Source organism: Rhinatrema bivittatum, chromosome 6 (genome assembly GCF_901001135.1).
Source record: "Rhinatrema bivittatum chromosome 6, aRhiBiv1.1, whole genome shotgun sequence".
NCBI classification, from domain to species: domain Eukaryota; kingdom Metazoa; phylum Chordata; class Amphibia; order Gymnophiona; family Rhinatrematidae; genus Rhinatrema; species Rhinatrema bivittatum.
The window spans coordinates 168658785-168685278 of record NC_042620.1 but is presented as its reverse complement, the minus strand read 5'-3'; the positions used below and the strand labels follow the sequence as shown (position 1 = coordinate 168685278).

Genomic DNA, 26494 nt, shown 5'->3' with positions numbered 1-26494 from the left:
AGGAAAGTTCCCTCCGAGGCCGCTTCGATTTCGGAGTGGTCTTGGAGGGAATGGAGGCAGGCTGCACGGCTCGGCATGCACAGGCTGCCGATTTTGCGCAGCCGTGCACGTGCCAACCCCAGATTTTATAAGATGTGCGTATCTTATAAAATCCGGCGTACTTTTTAAAGATCTACCTCTATGTGTGTATACCTGTATGTAGGTTCTCTGTCTGTATGGGTACTGGTACCTGGGCCTGTGTGTGTGCTTGTATGTGTGTGAAAGTACTTTGTAGACAGAGCATATTGTCTTTGCACAGTGCACTTTCCACTATTTTGGGCATCACCTAATGGCCAGTGTGACTAACTAACCTACCCTGAATATACTTCACAATCCGAGAGAGTCTCAATACAAATTGATACTCTAGCTCTGATTTTGGGCTCCCTCCAATGTTATCCACACTGTTCTCTGAGTGGTTCCTTGGTCTTAATACTACTATTACTTCTCACTTCTACAATGCTATTCGATGTATGCAGCATTGTACAAAAGCACAAGAGACAGTCCCTGCTTGAAAGAGCTTACATACTAATCAAGACAAAGATACAGCACAAAAGAGACTTTAGGAATTTTATTTATTGAGAAATAAAAGACCAATGGTGCAGGCTAGTCCTGCACTGTCAGTAGTAACATGGGAAAAAGCACGCAGTTCAGTTGGGGGTGCCCATTGCGTTGGATAAAACAGAGGAGCCAACTACCCGGTTATCCTTTCTAGGTATAGAATTGGATACAGTGAAGATGGTCTCATGATTGCCGCAGGAAAAAGTCAGGCAGTTGCATGAGTTGGTGATTGAGGTTCGGCAGGTGAACAAGGTGACGTTGCGTAAAATGCAATCATTGATTGGGTCGCTGAACTTTGCCTGAAGAGTAATTCCTATGGGGAGAGCTTTCATTCGGCGGCTATCCTTGGCCACTGCCGGGGTTAAGGTGGGGCATCATTTTATTCGAGTTATGCATAGGAACAAGGAAGAATTAGGAGTTTGGGAGAGCTTTTTGGACTCCTTTAATGGCATGTTGCTATCCCGGAAAGTGAACATTAAAACCAGGATATAGAGCTATTCATGGACGCTGTGGGATCCACTGGTTTTGGCATATATTTTCAGGGCAATGGTGCGCGCAACTATGGCCCGAGGTCTGGGTCATCAGTGGGGTGACAAGAAACATTACCTTTTTAGAGTTATTCCCCATAGTGATAGCATTAGTAATTTGGGGGGAACAGATGGAAAACAGTAGGGTTGTCTTTTGGTGTGACAATTTGGGGGTAGTGCAGGTAATTAATCGTTTGTTGGCGCATTGCTTGCGGGTGTCGGAGTTGTTAAGGGAAATAATTCAGTTGTCTTTGGTTGCAAATGTTAGCGTTCGTGCTAAGCATGTCCCGGGAGTGTACAACATAATCGCTGATGCACTTTCTCATTTTCAATGGAAGGTTTTTCAACAGCTTGCCCCGAGGGTGAAGATAGAGGTGGAACCATTCCCGGAATACTTATGGAACCTGGGGTGGATGAAGAATGGACCTTAATCCAGCATTTGGTTGCCCCAGCCAGGTGGACGGCTTACATTAAGGGAAGTAACGCAGTGACTAGTTTCCTTCAAAGGGCAGGATGGGCAGGTAGACCTGTGCAGGATAGCAGTCTGGTACAGTTTATATTGTGGGCAAAACGAGAGGGTTATTCGTTAGCAACGGTGAGGGTTCCACAAGTTGAGGGGTTGGGGGAACCCGATGGGCAGCTTCAGAGTGAGGCATATGCTGGGAGGATGGCAGAGAGGAAGGGGATGGTTTACCAATTCGAGGACCATACAGTACAAGGAGTTCATATATTTGAAGAAGCAGTTAGTCAAGGTGTGTTGGTCTCAGTACGAGGTTTTGTTATTTTGTGTGGCTTTTTCCTTGGCTTTTTTCAGAGCGATGCGCATAAGTGAGCTGGTGGTAAAGTCTTAGACCAGTAAGGGTGAGGTAGGGTTACAGATGCAGTACGTACAAGTGTACAAGCATTCAGTGACGTTATTCATGCCAAAATCAAAAACAGATCAGAGAGGGAGAGGAAAGTTTATTACACTCCTCCTCGTACAGAGTGCCACGCTATGCCTGGACAGGGCAAAGCAAGAATTCGTGGGGTATCACCCAGTTGGGGTAGGGTCCTTTTTGGTGCACGAGGATGGTGTGCCGTTGACCAGATTCCAATTTGCCAGAGTGTTAGGTTTGGTCATTGCTAGGGTAGGTTGGGATGCGAAGGAGTATAGCTCACATTCTTTCAGGATTGGAGCTGCAACATCAGCGGCAGAAGCCGGCATATCAGATGACGGGATTAAAGGAATCGGGTGATGGAAGTCTAATGCATTCCAGGCCATTATCAGGTCTTAGGAAGTATACAGAGGGGGCTGGAAGGGGGGAAGGAGTCACGAGAGTACAGGGGTGGATCACTAACATTCTGTCTTTTATTGCAGAGTGCTTGGGGGTACAGCGAACTACAGGGTGTGCTTGGATCGTGGGCCACTCGTAAATTCATAGGGCACAGAGAAGAGCGCTGAATCAGCCATACGGCGAACATCTCGATCTGGAGAGCTTGGGTTGGCGGGTGGGGTGGTTTAGCAAGCGGGGAATGGGTTGGGACGAACTCTTTCCCTTCCTGCATGAGCAGGCGGAGATGTGGGTGGTGCCAAGTATTCTTCTTATACACCTCAGGGGTAATGATATAGGGTCGAAATCATGTCAAGAATTTATCACGTGTATGAAAAAAAGATCTGGCTCAAGTCATGATTCGATGGCCCTGGGTGCGGGTGGGTTGGTCGGACAACATAGTCCATTTGAAGAATAAGGAGGAGACCCTGTGGAATCGAGGAGTCGAAAAGATTAACAGGCAAATGGGGAGGTGGATGGGTGGGAAGGGGGATCCTGGGTTAGGCACCAGTGGGCATGGGAAATAGCAGCAATTTTATTCTGCGGCGACAGGGTACATTTGTCAGAAGTGGGTACAGACCTGTTTAATAACGCCTTGCAGGAGGGGTTAGAGAAAGAGATCCGAAGGTGTTAAGGTGCCGCAGTGGGGGAACAAGGTGACGCAAGTCATCTTGTTTGTGGCGGAAACCCGAGCCCAATTTATATTGGAATGCACTGGTAAGATGGAGTGGAGGGGGGCTGCTAGGGGTGTGCATTCGTTTTCGCCATATTGGCGATCCGCAACGTATATTACACTATTCGTAGTATTCATGGGGAAGCGAAAAGTATTGCGATTCCCCACGAATACTCGAATCTTCCCCCGAATTATACGGCCACCTAAATAAAAATTTAAACAAACCCCCCCCAGCCTCCTGAACCCCCCCAAGGCTTACCAAAACTCCCTGGTGGTCCAGCGGGGGGTCCAGGAACCATCCCCTGAACTTACACCATCGGTGACGGTTTCATCATGGCCCGATAGCCTTTGTCACAGGGGCTACCGGTGCCATTGGTCAGCCCATGTGACATAGTATGGGCAAAGGCTATCGGTGCCATTTTGAGTAGTGGCATCGGACGGCCGGAGTGCAGGAGGTTGCTCCGGGACCCCCGTTGGACCCCCAGGGACTTTTGGCCAGCTTGGAGGGCCTCCTGACCCCCACAAGACTTGCCAAAAGTCCAGCGGGGGTCCAGGAGCGACCTCCTGCACGCCGGCCGTCTGATGCCAGTACTCAAAATGGTGCCGATTGCCTTTGCCCTTACTATGTCACAGGTACCTATGGTCGGCCCCTGTGACATAGTGAGGGCAAAGGCGATCGGCGCCATTTTGATTACTGGCATCGGATGGCCGTCGTGCAGGAGGTCACTCCCGGACCCCCGCTGGACTTTTGGCAAGTCTTGTGGGGGTCAGGATGCCCCCCCAAGCTGGCCAAAAGTCCCTGGGGATCTCGGAGCGACCTTCTGCACTCCAGCCGTCTGATGCCACTATTCAAAATGGCGCCAATAGCCTTTGCCCATACTATGTCACAGGGGCTACCGGTGCCATTGGTCAGCCCCTATCACATGGTAGGAGCACAAGATGGCGCAGATGGCCATGTGACAGGGGCTGACCAATGGCACCGGTAGCCCCTGTGACAAAGGCTATCGGTGCCATGATGAAAACGGCACCGAGGGTTTGAGTGCATGGGATGGCTCCCGGACCCCCCTCTGGACCACCAGGAAGTTTTGGTAAGTCTTGGGTGGGTCAGGAGGGTGGGGCGTTGTAGTTAATTTGAATTTTAGCTGGCACGCGAATATAAATCGCCGTATTAACGCATCGGGGCGCCATACGGCCGAATGCAACGTATCTGCTCCCCGACGAATCCGAATCACGATGGCGTCCCTCTGCACATCCCTAGGGGCTGCTGCATGGGACGGCCTGTGAGCTGAGGGTCTAAGTTCAAGGCCGGAGCTTGATCTCACTGGAGAGAGGTGGGGTAGGCGTGGAAGAGGGGGAGGGTTGGCGCTTCATTACTGGGATGAGGTGATGAAGGGAAAAGGGTGTATGTTATTAATGTTAAGAGTTGTTATAAGATTGTAAGGGCTCGGGTTCAGGGTAATAAACTGTGGCCTGTTTGTAAGGCCAAGATTTGTGTCTTGTATTGTTGGGAGGGAAGGGAAGGTCAGTCAAGTGCAAGTATTGCCTCCCTGTGATATTAGGGATTAAGATTTAATTATTATTTTAGAGTGGATTTGAATAAGGACAGAGAAGGAGCATGCCACATCGACTCAGGAAGTCTATTCCAAGTATACCTGAAACTAGTTGAAAAGCATGCAATCGGGAGTTGGTGGTAGAAGTGAAAGGCATAGATAGGAGTTATTCCCTAATGATTGGAGGTCACAAGGAAGCGTGTAGGAAGAGATAAGAGAGGAGAGGTAGTGAGAGGTTGCAGAATGAAACCTCTTGTAGGTGAGTAAGAGGAGCTTGAACTGTATGTGGAAACAGACAGGGTGCCGAAGGAGAGACTTGTGAAGAGGAGTCATATAGGTACAGCAACTTTGGAGAAAGATAAATCGCACAGCTGCTTATATAAAGTGTGATTGGGACCTTGCATATGTTGCATTAAAAATAAGTTGTTTGATAAAGGCAAAATATAGATTAGATGTAATCTTTCAGTCCTCTTTTCCAAGAAAGCCATTTTTACATTTTTAAATAGCTGAAATGCTGAGCCCCATCAACTTATCTTTCAATATAGCAGTACCCATCAAAAAGAGAGGGACAGAAAAAACAGAATAAAAATATAACTGGTTACATAAAAGAATGCATTTCATATTAAGCTTGTTCCTTAGCAAAAAAAATCGCTAAAAGTGGTAACCATTATACAATTCCCAAATTCTTTCCTGAAAACTCATTTTTTAAATTAAAGAATGAAAATTTGAATACCCTGAATTTAAATCCTCATAGAAGTAGCACATAATGACAATGATTAGTCCAAGTGCTATAGTTACACATTCAAGGTATAATTACTCTTTGCTTACTGGTCCATGGCAGGTGATCATATGCTCCTCCATCTTTTCACATTGTGATTCACATTCCACACAGACAGAACCATTGGCAAACTCTCGAAATTCACTAACAAAAAACAAGCGTAGGAAAATAGAAAAGACACTGTTAATCTTATTCAAAAACAACTGTATGCATGAAAATAGATTAATATTGTATGCAGCACAAAAAGAAAATCCCTCAAATAAGATTCTATTCTTTCATCTAGGTACTCATATACTATCCAAATACTTCCTGTTGATAAAGAAGGGAGAGAAAAAAACATCATATGACAATATATTTTTTTTTAATTAGAACTGATCACCCCTCTAGGAGGAAAAAAAATTAATTAGCATTAATTACTGTTTATCTTCCTATGGAAAGAATGCTGAAAACTATTTGTAAAAGCAGCCTGTGAGCTGACTTTTCACATCTATTTATTTATTTTTCCCTTCTGCAATTTTTTTTTAAGCTGCTCTTAGAGTGTTTGTGTGTCAGAAAACAGTTTTAAGGCTGCCACATCACTGTTGTCTTTAGGCTTTTATTTCCTCTCAGTGAGGATTATATTACATGTGGATAAAATGCAAAATCTGCATCCCGGGGAAGATAAACTATATCAGATAGAATAAGTTGGCAAACGGCAGGATCAAGAGAGTTTAAGATTTTCAAATCGTGCATAGTATACTGCTGAAGCTTATCATCTGGAAATCTCTTGAGTTAACAGTGTAAGAATATCTGGTTTAGAGACAAACAAAAGAAGTGCATCATTAGAAACCAGGGACAGCTGTGAGGTATAAACTGACAGGATATGATGAAATGGCTTTATGTTTCCCTTATATTACACTGAAAAGGGAATATAGTCTGTTTTATTAATTGAATTGTAACTCTTGTACATTATTTGAAAAAGGAAGCAGAAATGTAAAATCCAGTCAATATAAATGTACAGGAGTCAAGAAGGATCAGGATGATAGATATATTTGAAAATCTCCAATGAATAAATGCCAGGAGGCAGGCCTCTTTCAATGGAAAGGGGGCTCTGGGATGAGAGTGAAAGGTGGTAGACTCAGCAGAAATGTAAGGAAATATTTTTTTTTACTGAAAGGGTGGTGGACACACGGAACAGCCTCCTGAGAAGATGGTGGAGACAAAGACAGTTTCAGAATTCAATAAAGAATGGGACAAGCACAGGGAATCTCTGAGGGAGTTATAGGGATGGCAGAGCTGAGCAGGAGATGTGGTTGGGCATAGTTAATGGGCCATATGGTCTTTATCTGCTGTCATTTTCTGTGTTTCTCTGTTTCTAAGAAAACAATATTATAAAACATATAATCAGATAGTTTCTGTTTGGAAAACACTGACACCTTGTCACCAATACAGGTAACTGCAGCCTCTAAAAAAAAGTACTGACACCTTGTTGCCACTACTGATACAGCAGCACCTTGCATTTCCTGTTCAGACAAAATTTAATATTATAATAGAAAAGCAGTTTTTGTCATTCTTGAAGATGCACTTATTTGCAAAACTCATATACGCACACACAGTCTCATGTTGTCACTTTGAGCTGTGGGGTTCTGGCAGTGGAATGGGCTGCATCAGAGGCCGGAGCATCAAAAATGTACAGTGGGGAGAGTGATTGATTTTGAGGTGTGCTGCACTGTTTTGCGGCACTTTCAGCACCAGCAGAGGCACGCCATATCAGAATATGCTGGCTTTGGGAGGTGGTTGTAGAGGAAGCAGTTGTGTTGGTGCTGTGCTGGCAGGGTTCTTAGCAGTGGTGGGGAGGATTAAAGAATTGTCCAGAGTGTGCTTTGAGAGCAGCATGGAGCAGTGGCCTGTGTGCTTCAGACATAATGGTTGCTGCATAGGCTTTAGCTGTTAGACAGCATGAAATGGCATCTGAATGATGACAGAAACTGCTGATGAGATGGGTCAGGGTTCTAAGGAGAAATCTGTGAATGCTGAAACAAATTGGGATGTGGGGAGGCAGAGAGTTCTGGGACCACCTGGGAAAGAGGGGAGCAGAGCAGATCACTGGACTGGACAGGTGAGGAGGATCAGGCTGTGCTGGGGTTGGAGAGTCTTTTGGTTCAGCTAGGAAGGGGGAAGGAAGTGCTCAGATTGGACTGGGGGTGGGGTAGACTGCTGGAGTTGGACTGAAGTAGCAGAATAGGGAATATGCGGTGGTTATGTCGGAGAAGAGGGATGGAAGATGCTGGAGTTAGGCCCTCAGAGAAGGGGGTTGGCATATGCTAGTGTTGGGCAGTTGTTGGAGGGGGGGGGGGAGAGAAGCTTATGCTGGAGTCAGGTTGGGAAGAAATTTGGAAGTTACTGTTGGGATTTAGATGGGGAAGGCTGGAGGAAAGTGCTGAAGTCGGGCTGGGGATGGAGGTAATAATCTGCTGGGGAAGGGGGAATGAATGCTTGCATTGTGTTAGGTTGGAATTAACAGAGTGCTGGGGTCAAACTGGGGAAGGAAGTCAGAGTGTGCTGGGATTGGACTGTGAAGGGGGTAGAGTGCACTGTGGTTGGACCAGGGAGGGAGAAAGGAAATGCTGAGCTCGGACTAGTCTAAGGTTGGACTGGGGATGGGGAGTTCAGAATGTGCCAGGGAAATCTGGAGAGGATAGGATCAGCGTGTGCTAGCTTAGGTCTGGAGAGGGAGGGTCAGAATGTGCTGGGACTGGTCTGGGGAGGGAGGTCAGAGTGTGCTGGGGCTGGGCAAAGTTGGAAGGGAGTGCTAAGGCTGGCCTGAGGAAGAGGTGAGTGAATAAGGGCCTCCATGGAATTTCATTGGGTATCAACTAGTTGTTGCACTAACAATTTTAATGCAAGTGTTTTTTGGGTTTCATCATGTTAAACATATTTAACATTTTTTTCTTGCCATAGCTCATCTTTCTTCATACTTGAGTTTCCATCCCAGTTAGACCCTACTCAAATCCTATTCACTGACTTTTATGAAAAGGATGATTTTACAGCTGAATCATTATAGGTCAGGGCTTCCCAAACCTGTCCTGGGGACCCCACAGCCATTCGGGTCTTCAGGATATCCACGACGAATATGCATGAGATCAATTTGCATATGCCAAGTCTCCATGGTATGCAAATGTATCTCATGCATATTCATCGTGGATATCCTGAAGACCCGAATGGCTGTGGGGTCCCCAGGACAGGTTTGGGAAGCCCTGCTCTAACACCAATCTGAAGTGCAACGACTGAGGTTTCTCTGCCAGTTTCAGGAGGTTTTGAATATTGTCTCTATAGCATCCCAGCCCTTGGCAGCCCAATAAGCAGAAACTGTATGGAATTCAAATTTGGTTCTCTTGCATAGCATTGCAACTGTGCAATTGAGCTTATCAATAGAGTTGTATTATTTTGCAATGCTATATCAAAAGACATATTAAGAACACTACCACAGGCATGTGACATTACAGGGCTTGCTGCATCCCAATGTATATTTCATATTAACCACTATCAATATCAAAGAGAAGTGTGAAGAATATCTTACCCATTATAGAGATTACAGGAATCAATGCAGGTTTTTCCCCTGCTAAAATATTTACAAGACAGGCACTGGTCAGGACCAGGACCCCAGCAACCAGTATTTGAGCACAAAGGATCACACACCATTCCCTCTGCAGCTGAAAGACAAGAAATAAATTACAGTTTAACTGACAGAGGTTAAGAGGGTAGAGCATCTATGCTCAAATCACAGAGAAAAAGAACTCTTAAATTATTTCTTACCAATAGTAACAAAAAATTGTATATCAATATGCAACAAATAAATTAGCAAAAGCCATCATAAGCCTAAAATTACCAAGCTAAAGTTATCAACTGGCTCCAGATTTTCAGTCTTGCTTTTCTTAGGCAATGTAATAGGGAGCTCAGAACTACAAGTCCCTTCATGCAGTGGGACTAGATCAACCTGTCCTGTAAGAATAGAGCCAGCTGGCAACCCTTTATCAAGCTCATTTATAATAATGACCTAAAGATTCTCAAAGAAAACCTTATTCTAGTTAGAACAACTTTAAAGATTGAAGTTAGAGTGAGGAACAGTGAGAAATCAAAAAGTAGGAAATACACTTGAAGCTACTATGTCCTTTACCTCCCCACCTGTTCTAAATCTGTCTGTATGTACATTCCAAGTCTGTGTGTGCATATCTTATCTTCTATATATATAAAAGGCTTGTGTCATGTTGGTCAATCAAAACTGTTATGTCTATGTTTGCCACCTATAACAATGGAAGATGTTAACCCCAGGAATCTGTTCTGGGACCACTGCTTTATAATAGATTCATAAATGACTTGGAAACGTGAACAAGAGAATGACAAAGTTGCAATGCTGTGCAAGAGACCCAGATTTGCCAATGACACAAAATTATTCAAAGTTGTTAAATCACAAGAGGAGTGTAAGAAATTGCAAGGGGACCTTGCAAAATTGGGAGACTGAGCATGAAAATGGCAAATTAAATTTAATGTGGACACGTGCAAAGTGATGCACTTAGGGAAAAGTAATCCAAATTATAATTACACAATTTATTTATCTATTTGTTTAACAGTATTTGTATATCGCTTTTATAAATAAAGTTGGTCAGAACCATTCACAGGTAAATATACATATTTTACATAATAAGCATAAAAACATAATAACAAAACAATAGTCATGAAAAGAAAAACTAGGTAAAACTTACGACAAAAACATAATAAGCAGATGGTAAAGCTTATATCTGACTTTGGCTGGGTGAGGTTGAGTTTTTACTGTAAAGAATGGGAACCGAAGGCATTGGAAAACAAATACATTTGTAAACTTTTCTTAAAATATTTAGCATTAATGATCTGCCTTAAAAAGTCTGGTATCGAGTTCCAAAGTAGAGGACGGGAGACTGAAAAGGCACGTTTCCTGGTTATATCAAGTCTGGCTAGACGAATGGAGGGAACTTTGAGGAGGGATTTGTTTAAGGATCGTAGATGTCTGTTAGTTCAGTACACATGAAGGGTAGTGCATAACCAGATAGAGGAAGTATTATATATAAGGGAGTGCATAGTGGAAAGGATTTTGTATTGAAATCTGAAGCTGACTGGTAGCCAATGTAAGGAATATAGAATAGGGGTAATATGGTCTTTCCTGGATGTGCCTGTTATGATGCAAGCAGTGGTGTTTTGAATTAATTGCAGAGAGGTATCAGAGAGGCCAAAGGTAGAGAGCATTACAATAATCAAATCCAGTGAACATCAGAGATTGTAAGACCATACAGAAGTCTTCTGAATAAAGTAGAGGTTGCAAGAGTTTTAGCATATGGAGTTTCTAAAAAGAGTTTTTTACTAGTAATGGTATATGAGTGAACATGGAGAGGCAGGAGTCCAGAGTTACTCCAAACTTTTGGGCTTTGTTAGTATGGGGATGGAAAGGCCAATGAGAGTTAGATGTGAAGGCAGAATTGTAGACAGATGTAAGATTTCAGTTTTTGATGTATTCAGTTTAAGACAGTTGTGAGATAACCAGGTGTCAATAGTACAGATATAGAGACTTACAGTGGATAGAGTATTGAACCATGATGAGCTATAAGGGACAAAAAATTGGATATCATCTGCATAAATGTTAAATTGTATACCAAGACTGGCGACTGGATGGCAAAGATGTAGTAGTTAGATATTGAATAAAATAGCGGAAAGAGAAGAACCTTGAGGAACACCAGAAGGAAAGGTGTACCAATCAGAGGAGTAAGAGCCTATGTTGATTCATTGAGGGTGGTTGAATAGATAGGATTCAAGCCATTTAAGTACGGTGGCTGACAGTCCAATGGATTGCAACTCAGAAAGGAGAATTTGATGATCTAGAGTATTAAAAGCAGTAGAAATGTCTACTAATACCAAGATATAGTCAATATTTGTGTGAAATCCACAGAGTAGGGTATCAAAGAAGGATAACAAGAGAGTTTCTGTGCTATGACCCTTTCAAAATCCATGCAAGGTTCCATCATCATTCAGGAAAAGGATCTAGGCATCATCATTGATAACACACTGAAATCTTCTGCACAGTGTGCAGCAGTAGCTAGGAAAGGAAATATAATGCTAGGGAATATTAGAAAAGGAATGGAGAATAAAACAGAGAATATCATAATGTCTCTGCATCGCCCCATCTTGAGTATTATGTGCAGTTCTAGTCACCACATCTCAAAAAAGATATAGTAGAATAAAAAATGGTACAGAGAAGGATGACCAAAATGATCAAAGGGATGGAACAATTCTCTTATGAGCAATGGCTAAAGAGGTTAGAACTCTTCAGCTTTTAGAAGTGATGGCAGAGGGGAGATATGACAGAAATCTATAAAATAATGAGTGAAGTGGAGTGAATAATAGTTAATCGGTTGTTTATTCTTTCAAAGAGAATAAAGACTAGGGGACACACCATGAAGTTACTAACATCCCACCACTCGCACACACATGTACCTCCCTCATATCACCAAGCCCCATTTCCCCCTACAGACTCAGTCACCATCATTCCCCATACTCACAAACACCCTCATGCTACACACACACACACAAAAGTGAGGGAGGAGAGGTATTAACCCCCACCTAACTCACCCCACACTGCTTATTCCCTCTCAATATACAAACACACCCTACTCCAACCTCACCACCACCACCACCCTTTGTCCCCTTCTCCACACACACATAGGATGGGGAGAAGAATGGAGAAAGTGCAGCTGAAAGGGCACTCCTCCCGAGTTTCTGAGTCATACCACCCACACACACTCTAGTCACTTTCCAACCCCCCTATCCACATATACAGTCACTCCTAGTCACTCCCAACACACACATTTAAAACTAATAAGAAAAAATATTTTTTACTCAATGCATAGTTAAGCTCTGGAATTCATTGCCAGAGGATGTGGCGAAAGCAATTAGTGTAGCTGTGCTTAAGAAAGATTTGGACAAGTTCCTGGAGGAAAAGACTATAAACCATTATTAAGGTGGAGTTGCAGAAATCCACTTCTTATCCCTGGGATAAGTAGCATGGAATCTATCTACACTTTGGGATCCTGCCAGGTACTTGTGACCTGGATTGTCCAGTGTTGGAAGCAGAATACTGGGCTTGATGGACCTTTGGTCCGACTCAGTATAGCAAATCATATGTACTTATGAAATGTATGTTAAATGCAGGTTGTACATTTTAATAAATTGAATTTGAAAGTGCATGATGCAAAGATAATTAGCTCTGCCTGGAAGATCTTAACTGTCAGGCTCCCACACATGCACACACATACACACACAGGCAGGCATACATGCACACAGGTACAGCCAGACACACATACAGATGCACAATGCAGACAGACACAAGCACCCCCCCCCTCCCACACAAGCACAGGCCCCCACACCCACACAGACTGTTATTGACCAGACAAATTGAGCAACTCTGGTACTCTTTGCTAATATGCTGCTCTGCCTGCAAAGCTCTGTCACAAGCACACACACATGTGTATGTGTGTGTACCTATGAATGTGGGGGCCTCTGAGTGTGTATATATAAACATGCACACACACTAGGGGCTCTGAGTAATCATTGGTGTGTGTAATTATATTACTCAGATGTATGGTGTGTGTGTGTGTGTGTGTGTGGGGGGGGGGGTTTCAGCAATCCAGGGAGGAGCGGAGGCACCGGCACCACAGAGCCATTGTTTGTAGCAGGCCTGCAATGCAAGAGCTGGTGGAGCTCCTGGGCCCCATAAGCCCAAGAAAAGAAGACAGCTGGTGGCAGAAGAAAGGCTGGTGGGGGGTTCTCTAGATTCACCAGTGCTAGAGACAGAGAGGAGCAGTGGTGCCAGCAGTGGAAGGGCTGGTGGAGTTTCCTGGGCCCTACCAGCACAAGAGGAATAGGAAAACCAGTGGGGGAAAAGGCTGGCAGGAAATTCCCGGACCTTCCCAGCCAAAAAAGAGACCAGCAGTGTGCAGGGCTGGTATAGGAGTATTTGGCACACTAGGCAAATCTTTAGTCATGCACCCCCCTCCTCCAACTTACCTATTGGTGGCAGCTGTAGCATAATGATCCCTCCCCCCACTGGTGGTATTGCACTGGTACAGCACTCCTTTGGAACTAATGCTGGAAGAATTTTGCCACCCCCAAAATTTTGGTGGTCTAGGCAACTGCCTAGTTTGCCTAATACAAGCACCGGCACTGGGAGTGCAGCCGGCATGAAGAAAGGCTGGTGGATGTTCTGAGGCACCACCGGCAGAAAAGAGAGGAGAAAGCAGAAGGACTAGTGAAAGTTCACACCAGTACTGGAAAGAGAAGTGGTGCCCGCAGAAGAAGAGTAGGTGGGGGTTTCTCAGGCCCTACCAAGCAATAAGAAAAGGAAGTCATAGCTTGAGGTGAAAGGGGACTAGGAGGGAAGAGGGGAAAGGATAAGGAAAGGGGAGTACTAGAGAGGTAGGAAAAATAGTGAGAAAGTAAAGGAGATGGGGAAGTAGAGGGGGGAATAGTGGGGGAATAGGAGAACTAGAGTCGGTAGAGGGAGTAGTGGGAGAGTGAGGGGGAGGGGAGTTGGAGATGCTGTAGTTGGAGGAGTAGTGGGAGAATAAGTGGGGTAGGGAAGAGTGTGCAGCTCCTCCAACACATAATTGTACAACCCTGACCCACGTTATATGTCTCCATACCTTCCCCAACACATGCTACACCCCCTCCCTAGCACATGTCCATGACCCTCCTCACTCCAACACAAACACCAACATCACACCACTCACACACACATGTATCTCCCTCATACCACCAAGCCCCATTTCCCCCTACACACTCAGCCCCCATCATTCCCCATACTCACACACCCTCCATGCTAAACACACACAGACAAAAGTGAGGGAGGAGGGGTATTACCCCCCCCCCCCCCCACACACACACACCTAACTCAGCCCACACCGCTTATTCCCTCTCAACATACAAACACACCCTACTCCAACCTCACCACCACCACCACCACCGCCCATTGTCCCCTCTCCTCACACACACAGGATGGGGAGAAGAATGGAGAAAGTGCAGAGTGAAAGGGCACTCCTCCCCAGTTACCTTGTCATACCCCCTCACACACACTCCAGTTACTTTCCAACCTCCCCTATACACATACACAGTCACTCCTAGTCACTCCCAACACACACCCCAGTCAGTCCTGATACTCTTCCACACACCTCTCCCCAACCATTCCCAGAAACCCCTCACATACACCCTTTATCAACACACTCCCCAAAACCCACACTCTCCGACACCACATACATCTCCATCACTCCCACACACTTCACAAATTCCCATCACTCCTTAATCCCATCACTCCTGTACACAACACCAATCACTCCCTGATACCCATCCTATCTACACACCCACCCCTGATCACTCACACCAAACCCTTAACACATATATACAATCCCTCCCTCTGACATGCACTTGTGAGGGTTGTCAACCATGAACTGACCCAGAAATGAGCAATCTAGGGCCTAGAGCATCAAATTCAGGCCACCTACAGGTTGAACATTCTGGTGCTAATATCTAGAAAGGCATGAGAAATGGGAGTAGCACCTGACAAGAACAAGGAGCAAGGCCTGGAGCAGGGCAAAGAGCAAGAACAAACCACAAATCCAGGAACTCAGGAAAGAGAACAAGCAGGAGCACTGAATGAAAAATCTGAAGACAAAGAAATCTTCTGAATGTAGGAATGAAACTAGAGTACGAGGACCGAAGGGTAGGACAAAGCTCTGGCAACTGACTGATGTGAATGTTTCAGTAATAATATAAGTCTTATACAGTAAACCAGATGGCTGCCAGGGGGACATGAGAAGAACAGAACTTGAGAATAGATCAGATAGTCCAAGGACTTTCAAAATGAACATCTGCTGGAGTGCAACCGATTGAGGAATGCCTAGACTGAGGACGGCACATAAAAGGCATCAGACTCTCAACATGTATATATGATTGGATGTTACTGCTATTCTGTCTTTTGGAAGACCTGGCACCGGGTAGGCCACTTTGATTTCGGGTCCCCCCCATTATTGTATCTACTTCTTTTGTCAAAGCCGACTGTGGTGCTATGGAGGCCCCATGAACATGGTTTTTCATGCGCGTGGACTCTTTTGCTCTGCTAGTTGCTTACTTGGTGAGTGGAAGGGAGACGATTCCCCGATCGCTTTCGATTAATTTTCTTTTCATAGCATGTATCTCCCTGCTTCTTGCCCTGCTTTATGACTGTATCGTGAATATCGCAACATTAGGGTTTTTACATGGCTTTTCTTTCACCTGGACTGAGGCTCATTCACCTGGGCGAAATGGACAGTTGCATTTATTGCAGTTTACATATGGGGGTCTTTTGTTTTATTTGTCATACTTGTGTGTGCTTCATATGGATGTTCTTGCTCATGCTGACTGCAATATGGTTTTGCTCACTATATGCTTTTCTCTCTATTGTTGGTTTAATATCCCATAATGGGTCCTCAAATGTCCAAGAATTCTATAGGGTGCCAGCTTTGTCTGAACCTTGTGACTTTAGAGTTAATGGATGTTTAAATACTTATCTTAGAGACTGGTGTTTGAGAGTGAACTTTCATTATGTCCAGGGCATTCTTTTGGGATTCTGCTACCTACAAACTCCCTTTCAATCAGCAGGGATGAGGCATCTGATCACGCAAAACGCATGGTCCATCCCCTTATTGTGCAGGGGAGTGAAATACTTTCGAGATGTAGCTAGGGAGAGGGAGTGGGATAAAGGGAAGGGAAGGAGGTATACCAGGAAGTGGGGGTTTGAAGAAGTGGAGAATTTACATGGGGTTGAGTTATCTCAGGATGCAAAAGACTTACAGGTTCAGGATAAACAGGAACAGATATGTAATTTTATTCACTGTGTTCTTGCTTTCTGTCGTCCTCCCCTTTGGGCAGCCACGAATGTGCTTATTTCCTTTTCTATTTATTACTTCTTTTTCTCTGAGGCTGTTTTGGGGGCCACACAAATAATGATTCCATTTTTCTCTTCATCTTCCATGCTCATTTATGCTCCTTTCCAGGTGAGGTAACAAAGTGATTTCATGGAATGTTAATAGTTCAGGCTCTCCTAGTAAGAGGAAGAAGGTTTGGCAACACCTGAAAAGGTGTAAAGCTACTATTGCCTGTATTCAGGAAATGCACTTGTCAGAGACTGAAAGTCAGAAATTGTGCAGAAACTGGGTCAGCTCCTGCTACTTTTCAGCTGCCAAAGATAAAAAGGGCAGGAGTTGCTATTCTTATTAGTAAAAATACTAACTTTATAGTGGCCAAATCTTTGCAGCATCCTAAGGGCAGGTTTGTTTTTCTCACAGGATACCTAAATGGGAGGGAAATTTTTATCTGCAATCTCTAAGCCTCTAATGAGTACTCTCATGCCTTTTTTGTTAATATTTTTAATTCTTCATTCTCAGGGTAAACTCTTTAATGGGTGATTTTAATTGTGTGCATGATTACTTACTTGATAAAGGCCCTCCCATTATGAAGGGCAGAATGTCTGAATATAGGGGAGTAGCTTTTCTCTGTCAAAAGCTTAGCCTATTAGACATCTGGAGAACATTGCTTCTGGAGGAGAGAGAGACTATACACACATGTCTAGGGCCCATGCACCTCTCTCCTGTATAGATTATATGCTGGTGGCCAGATTCTCTTATGTTTTATGGGCTGAGATTGACTCCCAAGTCATCTCAGACCAGCCATGCGCCTGTATGGGTGGATTTCACATTTTCAGGTCTGACGTTTCTGGAAATATTTGTTCAGGTTTCGAGGTCCTGAACGATAGCACATCCCTATCCCATAACCCTTGTTCTAGAGCCTCCTTTCTAATGAAAGAGGTAAGTCTCCGGTGCATGGCAACCTTTGAGATATTTAAATGCCTCTGTCATATCTCCCCTGTCTCACCTTTCCTCTAGGGTATACACATTTAGATCTTTAACTCTATCCCCATATGCTTTAGAATGAAGACCACCTATCATTTTAGTAGCCATCCTCTGAACTGAATCCAAGGAGCTTATGTCCTTTTGAAGGTGCGGTCTACAGGACTGTACACTTTATTCCTAATGAGGTCTCACCAGTGACGTATACAGGGCAATATCACCTCCCTTTTTCTGCTTATCATTCAGCTGACTATGCAGCCAAGCATTTTTCTGGGTTTTGCAGTCACTTTATCCACCTTTTTGGCCACCTTAAGATCATCAGATACAACCACCTCCATATCCCACTCTTCTTTTGCACTTCAAAGAATTTCACCTCCAATTATGTGGCTCTCCCTTGATTTTTTGCCTCCTAAATGCATTGATCTACATTTGTTAGCATTTAATTTTAGCTGAAAGTCTCTAGACTATTACTCAATCTTCGCTAGATTCCTCCTCATGTTTTCCACACTTGACTGTCTATCCTGTTGCAGATTTTGGTATCATTGGCAAAACAACTAACCTTTCCTGACAGTTCTTTCACTATCTTGCTCATGAAAATGTTGAAAGGAACCAGTCCCAGGACTGATCCTTGAGGCACACCTCTAGCAACATCCCCCTCCTCTGAGTAAACTCCATTTAGCACTATCCTTTGTCACCTTCCACTCAGCTAGTTTCTAACCCAGTTAGTCACTCTAGGTTCCATACCAAGGATGTTCAATTTATTTATAAGTCTCCTGGGTGTAACAGTGTCAAAGCTATGTCTAGTGCTCTCCCTTAATCCAACTGTCACGCAATCAAAGAAATTGATCAGATTCGTCTGACAGAATTTAGCTCTAGTAAAACCATGCTTCCTGTTTCACATCTGTTGTGTAAGAGCACAATTCCCTTTTCCAAAAGTTTCTGCATCTATCCTGAAACTACTTCCAAATGTGTAGTCAACTCATTCTCTTTCACAAGCAGGTATGTTTCACAGGTGAAGAGCATATTTATATTTAAGGAAAGAAAAACATTCTCTGTTTGCAAACAATATAAAAATAAAACTGAACAACCTCTCATTAAAAGGTTGGCTTCTCAGTCTCTTGTGTTAAACAAAAGTTTTACAACATGATTACTCTGTTAATTAAAAATGTGAGGGAAAAAAGTCAATTAGACTCCAAAGATTTATTAGCTTAATTGGTTGAAAGCATTATGAATTCACAGCTTTTGGCCCCTGAACAACATAGGAGAGTAAGCAGCATTCCTTCCTTAGGAGCCTTGGATTCTTGCTTGCTCAGCATTCTTTGTCCCACTGTGCCTTTCTCTGTGTTGAATGAATACAGCAGGCATTTGCTTTTGTTCTTTCTTTTTCTCTTGAGGAATGGAAATCATCTCATCTGATTTTAGGTCATGAATGAAGCTGTAAATTCTCATTTACAATACAAGAGGTGCATACATTTTTCCAAAAGCATCTTCTAGGACTGTACCTCAAAATTAGCCTGCAAGCAGCAAGGGAAAATCAAAGCCTAGACTATTATATTTTGAGGTCTTATGACAGTTATAAAAAAAAAAAAAAAAAAGCAAAATATTGTGGAGACAAGCAATGCATGTTCAACTACTTGGGGATCTTAGAGCAGAATAAGCATAGCTGTTGTATTTATATGGTGTTGAAAAGATAATGATAGTATAGATAAGGGAAAATAAAGAGGTTGATGCACTAAGGTGTGCAATTTTCACACACTATTTGCAATTTTCTAAGCAATATTTTTCTACCAAGACTCACTGTGTATGCAAATATGCCTAATAGAAAAACTATTAATTGTACTTTTTTGGTCAAATCTTCATTAAAAAAAATAACTATACCTCACTGAGATGATGTTTTATTATTGTTTTTGCAAAATCAGTTTTCAAACTCACATTCATACATACTTTTACTATGTACTAATAGTTAATGTATAATTTTCCATCACAACTATTAATTCAATTTTGCAAGTGTAAAACAACACTAAAATTTTACTATTTGCAAAGCTAAAGATCTTTGCCAACTTTGCTTCATGTGCTAAAAGGGAAATCAGTGCATGCAATGAGAAAGGGAAGGTAATTTTCAGAGCAGTTTCATGTGTAGAGGTAATATCCTATGGTAGCAATTTTCAAAAGCCCATTTACACATGAAAATTGCATTTTCACATGTAAAACTTAGTTTTAAGTGTATAAACCATTTGAATATTACTCCCATTAATATACAATATTTGCCTTTTTCCATGCAAAGCAGACTTTGCAACATTTATCTCACTTTAGCATATCAATCACTTAGTAAAGTGTCCCCAAGATATAAGAGAACATTTTGTATATTACAGAAAATATATCTGTATATGTTATTGGTCATAGCAATCTAGCAGAAAATGAAAATGAACTTATTGTTAATGATGATACATCAAAATAAACTTTCAGTTCAATTCCATCCAATGCTTTCAAATATTTTTCTTCTTTCATACAATAAAACCCTTTAAGGAGCAATATGGTACCTCTGTATGCTAAAGAATTTAACAATATCTTGTACTTTATAAATCTGTTAGAGTCACATCTACAGAGCAAGCACATAAAATCTCAGATGCTGCACTAAAGAGCAAGAAATGCCTCAGGGAAATTTTCAAAATAATTTTTTTTGGATTTGTACTTTAAGTAACATATCTGCCATATTTCCTTCTTTCATTATTTATTTAAAGGAACATTTCATTATAACAGGGTCTCCATGTTCCTAAATCCCCTTTAGTTTTTAATCTTCTAATTAATACCGCTTTACTTGTTGTGAGTCGTTGCTGGCTGGCAGGAAATTTGTACAGATCAGAAGACATGTTTAGTTTACTGCAGCATAACTGAATATCCCAGTTAAATTAACTGGCTAGGTGTGCCAGTTAATTTATCTAGCCACTCAACAGTTGATTATAGATCCCAATTATTTTAAATTCAAGAAAAGGTTTACTTTCTTTCACTATGATTCCAGAATTAGGAGACTTCTATTGGTCCCCCATTAAGGTTTGAGCACACATTTCACATTTACCATAACTGTGATGTCCACCAGATTTTAATTTTGCCCGTGTGGAATCAAATGAAGAACTAACATCAAGATCTCTGATGTTTTGTCCTCTTGAAAATTTAAATCTAGGAGCAAACTGAAAAACTTTATGAAGTGCCAGTACCTGCCAATGTGATCTTACAATATTAACTACATCATTTATATGTGCGGAATATTTCATCACACACGTGAGATTTTGAGTATCCGGTTTCTGTTGATATTGGAGTAACAAAGCTCTGTTAGCAAACAGTGTGTGTTTGAAAGCTCTTTTTATCACAGATTTGGGGTACCCCTTTTGAATGAATCTTGTACACAAATCTGCTGCTTGTTTTTGAAATTCTTCTTTACTTGAGCAGATCCTTCGTAACCGTAAAAATTGGGATATCGGTAATCCATCTTTCAATTTTCTTGGATGTAACTGGAGTAACGTTAAAAATGGTTACGATCTGTCTCCTTCCTAAACAAAGTACTTTTAACCGTACATCCTTCACGTGTGATTAAGATGTCTAAAAAGGCAATAGAATGTTGATGATACTGTGCAGTAAATTGGAGATAGGAATTTTGCTCATTCAACCACTATAAGAAATCCTGCAAATCTTCTCTAGAGGCCGTCCAGATGCAAAGTACATCATCAATGTACCTTCTCCATAACAAAACAATTTTGAAACAACTCGATGGATACAGACACTGATTTTCAAAATTGGCGACATACAAGTTCGCAATGTCTGGGGCTACTGTTGTCCCCATCACTGGTGATGGGGACAACAGTAGCCCCAGACATTGTGTCATCAAATTTGAAAAAAAAATTATGTAAGACCAGTTTCAAAAGATCTAAAAGAAAACCCGTGGGGACCTTGTGTAGACGAGGGCGAGTTTGTAGAATCTTTTGTACCAACTCAAATGTTTCATTCTGGGGAATGTTTGTATACAAGGAAGAAATGTCTAAAGTAACAAACCAGCAAAGTTCTGGTAAAGCCGGAAGATCTTGTAGAAGTCGTAACATGTGTGAGGTATCTTGTAAGAACGACGGAGCTTCCTTAATAAAGGGTTTGAGGAAAAAATCAAGATAATAGGACTTGGGTTCTAAAATCAAACCCTTTCCCGCTTATAGGATGCCCTGATGGTGTCGAGATATTTTTATGAATTTTAGGCAATGTGTACTTGCCAGGTTTTTATGGCCTGGATTGGCCACTGATGGAAACAGTATGCTGGGCTTGATGGACCCTTGGTCTGACCCAGTATGACATGTTCTTATGTTCTTATGTTTTAAGGCACAGGCCTCAGGAGACATTATAAAGCCTTTTAACAGACCTTCTTCAACTAATTCCTGAATGACATCTTGTAACTCCATGGTGGGATCATCCAAAACCACTTGATAGTATTCGGAATCTCCTAATTGATGATGTATTTCTTCTACATAACCTGCAGTGTCCTGTATCACAATGGCACTGCCCTTGTTGGCAGGTTTTACAATCACATCCTGATTTTCAGCCAACTGTTTAAGCGCACAGTATTGGGTATAAGACCATTCTAGAGAGGAATTATTTCTGTCTCCCATGCCTGAATCTTCCAGTTGCGCCACATCTCTCAAAACCAACTGATGGAATGGAGTGGAAAATTTTGTTGATGGAAAAGAGTGAAGATTTGAGAATATATTTCCCCTGAAGCAGGACCTGTTGGTTCGAAACATGATCATGTCAGGACTCGGGGCTTTCATTTAATATTTTGAGATGAGTATTCTTAATTGAGTTTTGGATTGGGATTCGGGACTTGTATTTGATGTTTGCCAAATGAAGTGTGTTCCCATGATTTATGATATATGAAGTTTGAAGTTCGTCAGCATTTTGGGAGATTCTTGCATATATTTTAGTAAAAATTTAAATAACAAAAAAACAACAAAACAAAGTGGATTTAAAATAATGTGACCCTTCACCAATTTCGAGTTTGATTGATATACAAACTCTATGAGTGGCGGTCCCACATCAAATAATATAATTATATATTATTTATGTCAAATGGCATGCAAGATATACCAGTTAAACCATTTGATTATTGTTGGGTTACCACTAAAAGGTTTTCTGGAATACATGTTATGTACTTTGGGTGGTGCTTGTGAAAGATTTGGTCCACCATAATAGGATTTGACTATCTGAATCAAAACATCAAACAGGTGGTTCCCAAATCTGTCCTGAAGGACAGTGGTTCCCAAATCTGTCCTGAGGGACCCCTCAGCCAGTCATGTTTTCAGGATATCTACAATGAATATACATGAGATAAATTTGCATGTAAAGGAGGCAGTGCTTGGAAACTTATCTTATGCATATTTATTGCAGATATCCTGAAAACCTGACTGGTTGGAGGTCCACCAGGACAGGTTTGGAAACCACTGCTTTAGAGCGTGATGGAATTTAACAGACAGCAAAATACATTTGGACCTTCTGAATCATTTTCTCTGTGTAGTGTAAAAGTGGAAAGAAGTGATATTAATTTAGTAAAGTAAAACTTTAATATCAATGGGGAGCATATTCAGCGAAACCTTGAGCAGGTAAGTTATCCAGCTAAAGTTTGCTGGATAGCTTGTCCTGGATATTCAGTGGGATAAACATCGCACTGAATATCCCTGATTTAAGTTTTCCAGCTAACTATACCAGAATAACTTTCATCCTAAAGGGCTAGGTTTTGAATAAAACTGGTTATAAAGTTATCCTGCTATAATTATGTTGTGCCCTCTATTGCTCAACTTTTTTCTGCCTGATTCAGTTCCTTTTGGGAAGATGGCTGCCTCCACCTCTCTACGCCAACACCTCCAGCATCCCCGGTCTGGCATGGGCGATTGCCTTCACCATCTTTCTCCAGGAGTCACCATCTTTCTCCAGGGGTCACCTAGGCGCTCAGCCCTGTCCTTTACGTGTGTAATGGCAGGAACCTCGGGGGCATCCCCACCGCATGACGTCACTAGTGCTGGTATTTAAACTCCAACCACGATTCCAACTATGAGTTAGCAAGGAATCCTCCAAGCTGATCTCTCTACATTACCAGACGCTTCCTCTCTGTGTACTCTCGCTCCAGGACAACTTAGATACCCACATCATGGGGGCTTTGCCTCGCTCCTCTCCACCCTCTGGGGTTACCCTGCTACCATCAAGGACACCTAAGGTACCCGCCTCTCGGGGGCCTTGTCTCACTCCTGTCTACCCTCCAGGGTTGCCTACCTACTCCAAGGACGCCTAAGATCCTCGGCCTACCTCGCACCGTGGATCACTACCGGATCTATTGGCCTTTCCATCTTGGCCTGGGTTCTCAGCCTACCCCACTTTGTGGACCACTACCATACCCATCTCCCTCTTGGGACCTGGTGAGACCATGGAACTGCTTTCTCCACTCAACAGCCTGCAGACAGAACTTTGCCATCTGTCATCTCATCTCTTGGCTGGGATTATTACCCATTCCTCGGGTTACCATCTACATTGCAGTATAATAAAGCTATTTTTCTGTATCCATCTCTGCTTGGAGCTAGCCTATTGCTGCAAGTTCCCGCAGGGCTTACAGCGACCAAGGGCCCATGCCTCTATGTCCAAAATACAACAAATTAGTTGGAAAGCTTTAGACTTAACCGGTTATGTTAAAAGAATAAAGTTGGCTAAGTGGTGATGCGATTAAAAAAAAATGCTTGGGGTCTACTGGCCCTAATACATTCCCCCTCCTCCATCCCATAAGAAATCAAAATGCCTGGCGCTACTGGGCCAAGCCTAAAGCACCCCCAAACCCCTTCCAATTTGCAGGAAAAGATATTCCCCACAGCTAGTCCCGATATGATTCTACCTCCCAGTGAAATTTCAAACTAATTATAGACTCCAGGGCACCCTAAAATTCCCCCCACCCAAACCCATACCCTCCCAGACCTCCTAGCCTCAGTGATCTTCATTCTTCACCCAGATCGTGGTAGCAGCCTACCGCAACCCAGGCCTTGTGCATTGGGGGTTGCTATGAAACTACATTGGGAGCATTGCTTTTGTGTATACTTCCAATGTAGTTTCATAGCAACTCCCAATCTGGCCACTATTGTGATCTAGGTGAAGAATGAAGATCACTGAGCTAACAGAAGGTCTGGAAAGCTATTGGGTTTACCATTGTGAGCCCTTGTGCTGTAGTGAGGTTGATGCAGCCTACTAGGCCCACACCAGATGGTAGACACACCCTTACTAAAACTGGGACTGGAGCTTCACCTGTATCATCCATGTTCCCCTCAGGTTGAGCCTTTGGGTTCCAGGGCCAGCAAGACTTAGGAGAGAGTCCAGGAAGAAGTGATTAAATGGTGTCAAGATACAAGCCAATGTTTGGGCTGGCAGCAGGAGACAATATCTGGGTACAAGCCAAGGTCATGGCAGACAACCATCCAGAGTAGTCAGTGTCCATAGTTGAGGTCAAAACCAGGCGACAGGCGGTAGAGTAGTCAGATACATAGCAGAGGTCAGGACCAGGCTGCAGGCAGAAGACTAGTCAGATACATAGCAAAGATCAGGACCAGGAAACAAAACCTGGACAGATAAAACACTGGGAGCTGAATGAGGGAGAGACCAGCAGATGCAGGAAAACAAGCAAGGCAGGACAGCTGGACATGGCAGAGGAACAAGGCAAGGCACAGAGCAACGAGACAGGTACAAGACCGCAAGGCAAGGACAAGGAGTTAGCAACACCCAATGCTAGGCAGGAGGACCTGTTGTTGAGGCATCTGCTTAGAGCGTGGCTGGGGTTTAAATACCCAGCTGTGTGATACCCTCAGTGTGCATCAGCAGAGAGGTTGTCAGCCGCGGGGCCTTTATGATGCACTGTGCCATGCAGATGACTAATGAGGACTGGAGCAGTAGAGGCATGGTGGTTTTCCACCCTCGTCAGTATTGCTCAGGGGTGAGTGCAGCCAGTCACGGTCTTCCTGTAGCTGGCCAATTTTATAATGGGTTTGGGTGGGGGGAATGTCGGATGATCCTTGAGCTATACTTAATTTGAAATTTTGCTGGGAGGAGGGGGGCCATATTAGGACCACCGGCAGGGAATCTCTTTTCCTGTAAAATGGAAGGGGTTTGGGGGTGCTGAAAGCTCAGCCTAGCAGGGCCAGGCACTTGGATTTTGTATGGGCAGGAGAGGGAGAGCATATTAAGGCGAGTACACCCACAAACATTTTTCTTTTTTAATTGAATCACCACTTAACTGGCTCAACTTTAGACCTGCTCTCGGGCACGTCTACATTTACACTTGTACATTTACCCTGTCAAACTTTGGTGCATACAATATCTAATGAACTTTATTAAAATCTTATTTTAAACACTGGGGTCAATAATCAAAGCCATTCAGTTGGACAACTTGTGAGTTATCCATTTAAATGGCTAGTTTTGAATATTCGACTTTTTTATCTGGCTAAAAGTTATCTTATCTAGCTAACTCCTAATGTAGGAGATAGCCAGATAAGTTATTCTTCTAACTATGCCCCTACCTGGAATGCCCCTAACACACCTCTTTCTTATTCAGCCAATTCTTGGCCAGATTCAGACTTATCAGGTTAACTCACAAGTTATCAATCTAAATGGCTTTGATTATTGACCCTAGTGTTTAAAATAAGATTTTAATAACATTTGTTAGATATTGTATGCAGCAAAGTTTGACAGGCAAGTATAAGTACTAGAAAATATTCTGGTGAATTTTTAAATCGTTATGCAGGAATTACAGGCATAAAAATAACATATATGCATGTAAGTAGCATGTATATGTGTTTATGATATTTTATAAACCTAGAGTATGTGTGTATCATGCATATATTTTATTGGGGGAAAAAGTGTTGGTTGAGGGCATTCCATGACTGGGTTCATAAGTACACACACAAGTTAGTATTTCATAAGAAGTATAATATGTGCATTGATTACTGAACCTGTCCAAACACTTAAACCTGATAATTGACTTGTGCAATAGAAATTGGACTGTTCATTTGTCTGCAGATTTTGGGTGGGATGTTTAGGTGAAGTGGTGAGGCT

General features: G+C 42.8%; 1 protein-coding gene across 4 annotated transcripts in view; it reads right to left on the bottom strand.

Annotated features, from left to right (window-relative positions):
* Positions 1-26494, bottom strand: part of ERBB4 (erb-b2 receptor tyrosine kinase 4) — a 2403189-nt gene that overhangs the window by 656964 nt on the left and 1719731 nt on the right. For all 4 annotated transcript variants that reach the window (XM_029606129.1, XM_029606130.1, XM_029606131.1 and 1 more), the window contains exons 13-14: positions 8995-9127; positions 5486-5579 (exon numbers count right to left, since the gene is read on the bottom strand). In XM_029606129.1, the coding sequence (XP_029461989.1) occupies positions 5486-5579; positions 8995-9127 (227 nt within the window). The remainder of the gene's footprint in view (positions 1-5485; positions 5580-8994; positions 9128-26494) is intronic.